The 12518-nt window shown below is 38.2% G+C and overlaps 1 protein-coding gene across 2 annotated transcripts in view; it reads right to left on the bottom strand.

The window, feature by feature from the left end:
- MTMR2 (myotubularin related protein 2) overlaps positions 1–5312 on the bottom strand; it is a 106176-nt gene extending 100864 nt beyond the window's left edge. Inside the window, exon 1 of one of the 2 annotated variants that reach the window (XM_058545370.1) lies at positions 4858–5312. In XM_058545370.1, the coding sequence (XP_058401353.1) occupies positions 4858–4937 (80 nt within the window). In that variant the 5' untranslated portion in view covers positions 4938–5312. The remainder of the gene's footprint in view (positions 1–4857) is intronic. The other variant, XM_058545372.1, reaches the window with a different exon arrangement.
- Positions 5313–12518: the final 7206 nt, after the last annotated feature.

Genomic DNA, 12518 nt, shown 5'->3' with positions numbered 1-12518 from the left:
TGAGCTACATTAATAGAATACTACTGATGATAGCATAAGCTTTAGAATTAACTTGTATTAGCTTAACTAGTATACTTTTGATTAGTAATTATTCTCTTTAAGTATTCTTTCAGAAAAATCTACACAATAATTACTGATTAGTTCACAATAATGGATCTTATCTAACAAACTTTAAAGTTCTTTTAGGGTCCTGGAATAATGAAATCCAAAATAAGTAATTTTTAGGCTACAACACGTTCAATGTCTGATGCAAGGTGCTAATAATAAGGCCAGGATTGGAGGTTCAATCTCTTAGCTTCACTTTGTTCTGTAGCTATAGTTTCTACCACTAACCCTGGCCAGCTGCCTCAGAAGACATGCCAAGAGTAACAACAGGAATGGGTAAGAATGTGTGATTGGACACAAATTCATCACCACTACTGGAAAAACAACCCCAAAGCACATTTCCTATCAAGATATCACCTCTAAGTGACTTTGAGGCTGCAACTAGAGATGAGACCTTGCCACTAAATGCGTTTTAGAAATCTTAGAAACTCTTATATGTCTTCAGGCTCTAAGAACCATCAAAATTCACACAGAAATCCAGGATTTGCTGTTTTCAAATGATAATTTTAAGGAAGACATGCAATTTAAAAATGTAATTTGTTGGAGACGACTTTTTTGAGTATATTATGTGTACCTCCCCTATGATTTTTTTATCTAAGGTAAATGTAAATGTGGGATGCTCATAAACATTAATGAGTTTACAGACTAGAAATCAACTGATAAACCAAAATAATCTGAGACAAACAAGTGGTGCCCAGAATAACTAGTGCATGAAGATATGAAAAGGATAAAGGAAATACACATTAAATAAAATGACTGACAAGATAAATTAGAGAAAGAGACCAAAGTAATCAAAAGTAGCAGATGGAAAAGCAGGTAGGCTAAGGAAACATAATACTGTGAAGATACGTAGGACTGGGCACTTCAGCTCGAACCTGAAGTTATTCTTGCATGAAGCCTCTTGACATCTTAAGTTGTTACTTTACAGGCCAAATTCAACATAAGAAAACCCTTTTTAATCCTTTGAGTGGAAACAACAAATAAGACAAGTGGTGAACATTCAGTCAACATTTCTTTATTCGAACGTTCAATGGGCACCTATTTGGCACTAGATATATTAGCATTTGATTGTGCATAAAAAGTAATCAAAGAAACCCACTCAAGCAGTACATTTTATAACAGTGTACAAACAGAAAAATGGAAAACCAAACTAAGAAGGCAGAACACTACCAATATAGTGACAAATTCTGCTACATAACGTATACAATTCTGAGGCTCAGGCCCCTACCCTAGCTATCACATGAGGCCTATAGTATTGTTTTACCTATATCCTATGTAAGTCATACTTACACCAAAAATCAGTGCAAGACCAATATGAATAAAATTATGGAATACAGCCAGATTATCAGTGTGTTGAAGTGAATTTTTTCAGAACTTTCTCCGTGGGGCTGTCCATGAAGAATCGACAATGGCAGGATATATAAGAGCTGCTGAACAGCTCACTGAAGTAGGGCAATAACAAGCAGGACTCACCAAAGAAAATTACTTTTTACAAAGATGCAAGATGACATAACTATAGCTGATTAGGAAACTGCTATCTGGACATCAAATAAAGAATAAAATTGCTCTTTCATGACCAAAGGCATCAGGCCTTTGATGATCTAGAAGGCAAAGTGAGAAGCAAGAGCAACTCTGAGTTGACCACAGATATATTTATATCAAGACTCAACACATGTTTAGTGTGAACTACAGATCCCACAAGAGCCAGTCATCCAACTTCAATGGAGTGTGTTATTTTCCAAAAAAAAACAATGGGCAATCAGATAGGTTAGTGTATTATTTTTCAGATTTACATTTTTCCTACTTCCAAGAAAAGCGTAAAACATCTTACAAACTAACACATTTAAACATAATATTTAAACTGAATTCATCTAGTAGAAGTACTTGAAGAAATTAGAGATGAGTATATTACCAACTTCATCTATAAATCTGACCCAAGTCTTTTTGCTAAACTGAAGAGATGCAGTTACATAGTTTCCATTTTCAAACAAATAGGAGGCATACATAATTTTTTTGCATAAATAATTTTCCTTGAAGCTAAACTCAGCAGAAATTTATGTCAATCTAATGTGTAAAAGACAATCCGTAACACACTGAACAGTATTGTTAACTATTATTTTGCAGGCACTATCAAAACAAATTCACAAGGCAATTTCCTAAATGAAAATTGAAAATTTCCTAATTGTATAAAACAGAAAGCACGAAAATAAACTACAATTTAAGGGGGATATTTCTGCAAAAAGCTGAGATAATATAGTTCAAACACAGTATTTTGCTTTATCATAGGCTAACAAAACAAAAGTAGAAACTTAATCTAGATAGCCACTTAACGTAGCTATTATAACCATGGTTGTGTATTACACCTGGCCTGTTATTAGAATCACCTGTGATTGTTAGGCTACATTAAGTTTAAATTTAAGCTTTCTAACAAGTGTCTACAATGCAGCTATTCTATACTGTTGATTAAAGACAGTGCCATAAACAGGTGTAATAATTCATGAAATAAAAGATATGAAAGAATTTAGCATGGTAAATTCTTTACAGCAGACATTCAATAAATGTTATTTTTCTACCTTCCAGAGGAGAGGAATGAAAGCTGGCATTCTCCTGTGGAAAGGAGAGAATCATACCTACATTTTTGTCTAGAGAGGCTGAAACTAACATACTGTAGTCAAAATTCAAGTTCTTAATTTTCTCAAATTCACATGTCAATAACATAATTTTTTACTAAGAAGTTAAAATACATATATAAACTTTAAAGTTGCGGGACATTGTCTTTTTTAGAAAATAAATGTGCTTAAGTGCAACAATTAGGTACATTAATTTGTAATGATAACATTTATTTAGTGTAACTTCAAAAATCTATAACAAAGGTTATTTGTAAAGGTAATATTTTAGTAATTGATAAGAATGCATTCATCTTAGTAAGTATAGTCATTAAGATAAAGAACGATAGAATTTTAGAGCTCCAAGGTGCGTTACAGATTTTCCAGATCAACCCCTTTATTTTAAAAGATGAGAAAACAGCAGACTAGAAACGTTAAATGATACAGGCCAAATGGCTAGCTGATCCAGGGACTTGAGAACCTGAGCCTCCTGACTTCCAGTACTTTCTTCTTTCTAGCAGACTGTGCTGCCTCCTGTGGTTCTAAATCTTCTCGCTTGGATGAGAATATTGGTTGCCTCATTTGTTTTCTTTACATTCTACTCTGAACCATAGCTGGCATTTGTAACTTTCTCATAAAATTATAATTTTCCAACGTGTTTTCTGAATGATTTTACAGCTATGTAAATCCTCAGCTTTCTAAATTTCAGAGTAATAAACACAAAATTCAAAAAATACTTGAAACAAATGTACAATATACATAATCAAATTCAAAGAAAAATTCTTCTCTCCTGGATAATTCAACCTACAAATTCAAAATAACACTATTGAGCACCTCTGACATGCAGGGTCTCTGTTAAATGCTGAGGATATGAAGATGAGTAAGATACAGTCCTTGTCCTCAAGTAGCTTATAGCCTAGTAGAGAAGACAAATCAACAATTATACTGTGCTTGTTAAGGACTCTGAAAAGGGGGTGGGCAGGTTGCTATGAGTGCATATAGGAAAAGAATCTAATTTAGATTGATGGCATCAGCTAATGATTTCCCATCAGCTAATGAATCCCAAATAGGGATTGCTGTTCCCTACTGAACAGTAATAGGAAAAATTGGCAGTATCACCCATATTTAGTGGAGTCCAAAATTAATTAAAGGAGACAGTGCAACTTTTATTCAGGGGAAAAAATGAAAATTGTGTGTGTTTTCGCACCACAGCGTAGTATCTAATAACTCACTAATAAAAATTAGACTTTTTCAGAGGAAAAGAACGTGATTTCATTGTTGCTATATAACAGTTACAGGTCTTCTATTATTCCTTAATAAAATTTTAAATCATTATTTTAAAACCAAAGAAAAAAACTGCATCTAAAACATGTCTAGTTAATATTTACAACAGCTCTCTGCGATGCTGCATACTAAAGTCCTCCTCAAATTTCCAGGAAAAAAATCCCATCTGCTACAAGAGAAATAACCTGGAGAACCGGTAACTCAAGAAGGAAGAAAACTACCACTCATGATTCACTATGCACTCGGAGATAAAGACTACTGAGATTCCTAGATAATGACTTTCAACTGAAAGATCTAGAAAAGAAACGCACAGTGTGTATTTTTATATACATTTTTAAGCAAAGTTGGTGGTGGGCCGAATCAGAGTGTAGGGAAAATCTTGAACGATTTCCTTTATGGAAGTGAAGTGATGAAAAAGAGAAGTCAGGGTGGGCAAGAATCCAAAAGGCAAAGACACAAGCATGGATGGAAGCAAGACTAGAGGATGGTTTTGAAAAGAGTGGTAGAGAGAAAGACAGGGAGGAAATGGGGGAAGGGGGAGAGTGGGGGAAGGGCTGTCCAAAAAATGATTTAAGAGGGAACGAAAGATAAGAGAAAGTAATGAACTGGGGCTACCTCAATGGGGATAAAATAATATCTCAATACGAAAGGTAGAGGAGGCGATAAAGTAGTAGTGAGTTTTAACCTTCTTTTTCCCAGCCTCTAAGCCCCTGCGAGGAAGAAGTAGCTTTCAAGTCCCAGGGAAAGAATTCCGGCGCAGCCTTTGGAACCAGAGTCCGCGAGTGGGGGCACCATCCAGTGGGCCCCCGACCCCTCTCCATCCCCCTCGGACGCTGGGCGGGGCCCTAGGTGTCCTGGTTACCTGGACAGAGAATCCACGCTGGGCGGCCGTGCTGCCGCCGGCTGGGAGCCAAGACTCTCGCAGCTCGAGCTCTTCTCCATGGCGCGGCGGGGGCAGCGGGAGGGAGAGGCTGAAGCGACCTCCGCGGCTGCGGGGCGGGAGGAGCGGAGGGCGGAGTGCGCCGGGCAGGAGCCGCGCTCAGGCCAGTGCCGGCCCGGCAGGGAGACCGGAAGCGGCCATGTTCCCCCAGACTGCACCGCGCCCGGGGCTGCCGGGGAGCGGGGGGACCCCGCGTCGCCCCTCAGACGCCCGCCCCGGCGCGCTGTGCGCGCTGCGTCCCGCTGCTCGGCCTCTGGGCGCTGGGAAAGGGAGGTGACGGTTCCCGGCGTGAGAGGGTCTTATGAGGCGGGAGGGACGAGGGACGAGGGACGTGTGGAAGGAGGGGAAATTTTAGATATGAGAGAGGAGTAAGAGAAGAAAGAGACGAGGAGCTGAGGGACGGAGACGATGGAGACCGGAATGTGGGGGTCAAGGAAAGTGAGAGCGCAGGGTAATAAAGGAATGTGGGCGAACAGTAGGATGAAGGGGCAGAAGGGACGTGAGGGGGCGGTGCGTCACGAAGGGAGGAAGAGAATTTAGGGGCACGTAAAGGATGAGGATATGGGAGATGAGATCGCAAAGTGTTCACCAGATTAGGGGCTGAAAATACTGATTCAATAAATATTAATTAAGTAATGATTAAAGGCTGCTTTAGAGCCAGTCAGACATGGATTCAAATCCTGCCTCTGGAGCCGGCCTTGATGGCTTAGCGGTTAAGTTCGGCGCCCACCGCTTTGGTGTCCCGGTTCAGACTGTCTGTAGCCATGCTGTGGCCGTTACTCACGTGGAAGAACCAGAATATATAACTATGTACTGCAGCTTTGAGGCGGGCAGGGGAGAGAGGGGAAAAAAAAGGAGGAAGATTGGCAACGGATGTTAGCTTAGGGCGAATCTTCTCCTGCAAAAAAAAAATACAGCAAATCTCTGCCAGTTACTCCCAGTTTAACACAGGGCATTGAAAACATCAACTTCCTTATCTGTAAAATAGGAAGAGGAATAATAGCTTCACAGATCAGATGAGTTAATACATGTAAAATGGTTAAAGCGATGCTTGGCACATAGTAAGCACTCAAATGTAGCTATTAGCATTACTGCCTACGTCGTAAGAGTTCTTAGGATGGAATGGACTGATGTATATAACAGTTTCTAACAACTTCAATAAAGGGTAGCTGTGGGAGCGGAAGACATAGGAAGGGTGGCAGAGAAGTAAGGAATGATTGGTATGGGAAGGGTAATGGGGAAAGTATAGGACAGGTAGGGAAAAAAATTAATGCTCATCATTTTTATTTTCATTCCACCCCTGGCCCAGCATTGTAGAAAGGGCACTAGAAAACAAGCTGAAACTTTCAGTCCTACTGTGACTTGGATTGAAGTCACTGTGGTCTGGAAGTGTCCATAGGGTAAAAGCACTTGGGCGTTAATCCATGGTCCACACAAAGAGGTATGGAAGAGGAAACAGGGGAGGGAACTGATAAATAGGCAAAAAAGTAGACACGCAGACTACTGGATGCAGTGGTGTTGGATAGAGGGCAAACTTTTAACAATCTTTCCCTGCCCTCTCAAATTCTCCTGCAGAGCAGGAAGGGAGGGTAGAGGGATAGAATTGTGATAAGAGAACAGGAACTGGGTGAAGGGGAAATGCTTCTGCTGGTAATTTTCTGTTACAGAGGATACAGGAAGGACGTAGAAAGGATGCCGTAAAGAAATTTTTCTGATTAAGACTGAATCCCAAGCACCTGAAGTATGGGGTGTAAAATTATGCAAAGATTATTTCTGTAAACAATTAGACAAGGAATCATTTTTAAAAAACTTTCTTGCTGGGATAAATAGAATTATGTTGATTTAAACTAGATTTAATTTATACTGACAACTGATATCTTTAAGAAAATCTTAAGGTATAGGGCCAGTGAAATATTGACTTGCAAGTACACTCCCCAGAAGAACAACCCAGCTTAGTTGTGTTCAGCATAAACTAGAGTTCTTAAAATGAATGAATGTGTGTTTAAGCACAAAAGGCTTAGCCTTTCTCTTCCATTCTCCAGCTTGGTAAGGACAGGATGGCAAACAATGGTTTTTATTTGTGTAATTTTTAAAGAGACCCAATCCTCTGATAGGCAAAGAGAATAAATAGAAACACTTAACAAGCATACACATCTACAGTGATTCGGAAAAGAATTTGTTTATTGCTTCCCCATCCTTACCTGCCTTCCAAAATGCTGACTGCTACCTGATACTTTGACATAGATTTTCCAAGTTAAGTTTAGTGAAGACTGATGAATCCTTGAATGGGAGACCCACGTACTTGCTATTACCCAGTTCATTTCTAGCGCTGTCTTAGTAGAGCACTTGAAACCACATGCCTGATGGTATAATAATTTGTGTGGGTCTATTTGGGGCTTAATAAAGAACAGTAATGTTAAGTGTAGCGACTTTGAAACCAGATGTCTGAATTGGAATCCTGGTTCTGTCGCTTACTTGCTCTATGATTTAGATTAAGTTGCTTCTCCAAGACTCAGTTTTCTCATCTCCAAAATGGGAATAAAAATATAATCCACATAAAGGGTTGTTTTTCTCTACTCTGAGTTGATTGCACAGTAGGCTCTTAGTAAATGGGTCTGTTGCTATTATTATTTGTTCTTCCTCTGAGCTTACTGCTTTACTTCTAACCTAAATAGTAAAACAGGAACTTCTCAGAGTGAACAAGCAAAGACTATTTTAATCTCAGCTCAAAGCTAAATTAGTACTGAATTCTTTGCTGACATATTGGCTGCTATGTTGTATACCCAAGAGAAATCAACTTGATTAGGACTTTCTGTACGTCAGTTTTCTCATCTTTTAAAAAAACATTTTAGCCCATCCCAGGTCATTCAGGAACTATTGCTATATTTAAATTACAGTCTAGGCTCATCTCTCCTATTAAATGATTAACTTGAGACCTTTCCAAGTTATTTTCTTATTTGAAATCTAGGCTAATGTTTGTCAAATTATCAATGGGAAGAACCAGTGTTTTTGTTTTTAATTTCCAAGCTATCACCAACCAATACTTTTTTAAAATATAAAAATTAATTACTAGAAAAATGAAGTTTAAGAAAAACCAAAGGCATGCAAATACAAGGCCACATTTTTTTTCTTATATTTAACAGATATAAAATTACTCTAAAAGTTGCATGAAAGTTTGTAAACACACATTCTCAATTCTGTCCTCATCTCATTATAGACAGGCAACACATAGTTCATGTAAGACACTGGTTAGTGGACACAATTTGAGTGGCACTGATTTGGATCTATAGGTTTGTTGCCTATCAGCTTGTCAGAGGCTGTTTACTAGATAATCTGAATCAGAAAAAGGAAACTTCTCTTGAGACAGTAAAATGGTGGCTTATGAATAGACAAGTAGAGGGATACTTCTGCTTCTCTTAAACCACATATGCCAAAAACATAATCCTTGGAAAGATCAAGCATACATAAACTTTATAATTAATTATTTCTATCCAAAAATTTAATTTTTTGATTACTTTCGTTTGGAGAGTTCCTTTTCTAGTATGGAGAAGTAAGCTCCTAACAGACTGACCTTTCCACAGATAACAACTATGAACTAGACAAAATACAAAAAAACAACTACCTGAGGAGTCAAGAAGTGAACAGAAGCATGCAGAGTCAAAATGTGCAGGAGGTGACCAACACAGAGTGAGTTTTCCATTTTTGGTGGCTTTGACCTATGGACAGACCAAGATTGTGGTGCAGTGCACAGTGGCAAAAACTCATATAGAAAGCCCACCATCTCTCGGGCCTGAGGAACCAAGAGAAGGGAGTGCAAGGCAGCTAGAGAATGAGGCAGGAATTCCAAAAGAGAGAATCCAGGAGGGGAACTCTAAACTCTGTGTCAATTCAGATAGTCTCTGACTAAGCCCTAATTTGATTTGAATAATATAAAGGCACAATGCATGCAGCTCAGATAAAAGAACCAAAAATAGAATATTCTTCTGCTCTTCCACATAATAGAACTGAAGCAGGATTTGAGTTGTTACCCACTATAAGCAAGACAAAATCTTCAGTTTGTTTCGCACCAAATTAATTTCATGCTAAACAAAAGCATCAATACTTTGCAGAGGAAAAAAACAGAATCCGGAGACTCTAAAACAATATTCGTAATGCCAAAGACACAATTCATAATGACTTGACATAAAAAGTACTAAGAGGGGCCGGCACAGTGGCGCAAACGGTTAAGTGCACGCGCTCCGCTGTGCGGCCCGAGGTTCGCTGGTTCGGATCCCAGGCGCGCACCGATGCCCTGCTTGGCAAGCCATGCTGTGGAGGCGTCCCATATAAAGTAGAGGAAGATGGGCATGGATGTTAGCCCAGGGCCAGTCTTCCTCAGCAAAAAGAGGAGGATTGGCAGATGTTAGCTCAGGGCCAATCTTCCTCACAAAAAAAAAAAGTACTAAAAAAATGGGACCTATTCTCAAAGGAAAAGATAACAAAGAAAGGCTACATTCCAGATGACACAGGTGTTGGAATTATCAGACAGTAATCTCAAAGCAGCTAATATAACTATGTTCAATGAAGTAAAGGAAAACACTGTAATCAATGAAAAGATAGTAAAACCCAGCAGAGGAATCAAATACATTAAAAAGATACAAATGGAAATTTTAGGAAAAATACAGTACCTGAAATAAAAAGATTCACTGGCTGAGCCTAATGGCAGAATGGATTTAACAGAGAAAAATGTCAGAAACTAGAAGATAAATCAATAGAAATTATCCAATATGAAAAAGAGAAAAGAGATTGAAAAAATATTAACAGTCCAAGGGATGTACGTGTAGGACAATATCAAAAGGTCTGATATACAGATAATTGAAGTCCCAGAATAAGTAGAAAAAACTAGGCAGAGAAAGATACTATAGCCAAAAACTTACCAAATTTGACCAACAGCATAAATTTACAGATTCAAGATGCTCAGCAAACACAAAACAGGATAAATACAAGGAAAACCATGTTTAGGCACATTGTAATTAAACTGCTGAAAGCTAAAGATGAAGAGAAAATCTTAAAAGCAACTGGAGAAAAATGATACATTACATATAAGGGAACCACAATTCTAAAGGTCATAGATTTCCCAGCAGATATTATGGGTGATGGAAAACAGTAGAGCAAGATCGTTAAAGTGCTTAAAGAAGAAAAAAGTCAAAACAATATGTATATCCCACAAAAACATCTTCAGTGATGATGGTGAAATAAAGACATTTTTAGATGAAGGACAATTAAGAGAATGTGTTGCCAGCAGACATACACTACAAGATATGCTAAAGGAGATTCTAAAGGCTAAAGAGAAATGATAGCAAAAGAAATTGGGGCATTCAGGATGAAGATTAAGAATGGAAAATATCTGGGTAAAAATAAAAGACTATTTTCTCTCTTAATTACTTTAAAATACATATGACTATTTAAAGCAAAAATACGACATTTTCTTGTGGAGTTTGTAATGTTTGTGTATGTGATATATATGAAAATTAAAGCATAAAGGTTGTCAAGGTTCATTGTAAATGAGTCTATAAAATTGCAAAGCTTCATTCAGAGCTGAATGAGTAAAGAAAATATAGACATAGCAGAGCAAGGAAGAAAATATGAGTAGCTATTATAATCTTAACTTCCACAAGTTATTACAAAGCCCTTGATTGGAATTTATAATTCTTTTTTCCAGCACTCATTCTATGTTTTCTTTGTCCTTATTCAGCACCTCAGCTAGTTGTGATTCATTGCTTTTTTAAGTGATTCAAATCTTTGTTCCTGAGAGGTATGAGTACATGGAATTCCTGCCTGTATTGTATTGCTGTGGTCTTTCATAACTTGTATCATTGGATATAGCAGTTAAGGGAGGCAATTCCAGAAGATGTCCCAGGTTCTAAATGTATTCTTTCTTGCCTTCATAATGTGGCAGCAACTCCCATTTCCTTTTGATAATCAGAATCAATCACTTATTGATTCAGTAACTCCACTTCTTACCTGTTAATTCACTAACACCAAGACCTCAGACTGATCTGATGGCAGTCTTGACTTCCACTTTGGTAAGACCACTGTTATGTTCCCTAGTGAAATTGTCTATCTCTTGGTTATTAATTTCTCTCGACCAGCAAAGCACAAATGGGAGATGGGAACAAACATTTTGCAAATAGGTCTTTAGTTATAATAGTGAGTGAAGCTACTCTCACTTCTATACCTTGAGTTATAGATCCATGTATGTCTGCGAGGGAAAGAGCACCATATATTGGAAGCTGTCTTAGAGGATGTATTCTACACTGTAGGGAAGAAGATCAATCTTTTAAGATATAGTACCCTGGGTGGTGTCATAACTGAGCCTTCAACATACATTCACTATTCTATAATAATAATACCAGCTTCTTCTGGGTGATGGGGCACATGGTGAATCCAATGGACACTCCCCATTGTCTCACTTTAGCTGTAAAATGAGTTCCTTGTTCAAATACAGTGTTGTGTGGGATGCCATGGCAGCGAATAAGGCATTTGTTAATTCCGAGGAAGTTGGTGCTGGGCAAAAGCATGGCAGGCAGAGAAAATAAGTCTGCGTCCAGACTAAGACTAAATATCTATTCTTCTGAGGATAAATCATTGCCCACTTCATAATGGGAATGATTAATGTAGTTGATTTACTAGCTGACCAGCTGCTCCCAGGTATAGTACCACATTGCAAACTCTGCATTGATCTTTGCTATTGGCAGGTTAGGCATTCAGCGATGGAGGTAGCCAGATGAGATTTGTTGGAAAAAAGTCCATATTGTTCAGACCATCTTTAGCCTAGATTCTTGCCATATTTGTTTCTAAGCTCATTGAGCAAGTACTAGCTCGGGTTTCCTGGGAGAAGAAGCTCACTGACATCCACAAGATAAGTCATCTTGTCACTAGATTAGTGAGACTCTTCTCTAGTGGGTACCTTTTGGTGTGCATTCTGTGGAATAAAATCTTCATGCTCTGGGCCCATTCCTAGATGTTCCCCTACAACCACTTCCTCAGATTTCCTTGTCACCAGTCTTTCAATCTGATTCCTTCTCCTACTTGAACTTTTGGCCAAACTGTTGGGCACTAACCATAAATTGATATAGAAGTAAAATTATGACCATGTCTCCTTACAAGCAAAGTGAACAACAAAAGAGATCTCACTAACACAGAGAAGAAACTAGAGTAACATCTGAAAGTTGTTTAATATTATTTTGAGTAAAGAATAAAAGGCAGCAGAATAGTTCAGGATAATACCATAAATGCTAAACAGAACTGCAGTGCAAATGTAGAATGTGAATCTGTATTTCAAGACAAGTGGATCTGTAAATGAAAATATTTTGCAAAATCAGCCAGAAAAGAATAACAAAATTTTGAAATACAATGATAAATATGGCAGATTATATTTTCCAATATACCTGTTGCAAATATACCCATACGCAAATATATCCATTCCACTTCCTCTTCTTACAATATGATGTTGACATTTCTCCATTGAGAGGTGGAGTCCAGGTTCTCTTCTTTTAAATCTGGGTGAGACCATGACTACCAAGAAGTGACATTTTGTGACT

The sequence above is a fragment of the Diceros bicornis genome, chromosome 7, assembly GCF_020826845.1.
Source record: "Diceros bicornis minor isolate mBicDic1 chromosome 7, mDicBic1.mat.cur, whole genome shotgun sequence".
NCBI classification, from domain to species: Eukaryota; Metazoa; Chordata; class Mammalia; order Perissodactyla; family Rhinocerotidae; genus Diceros; species Diceros bicornis.
Note: the sequence above shows the minus strand (reverse complement) of the source record. Positions and strands in the feature narration are given on the sequence as shown.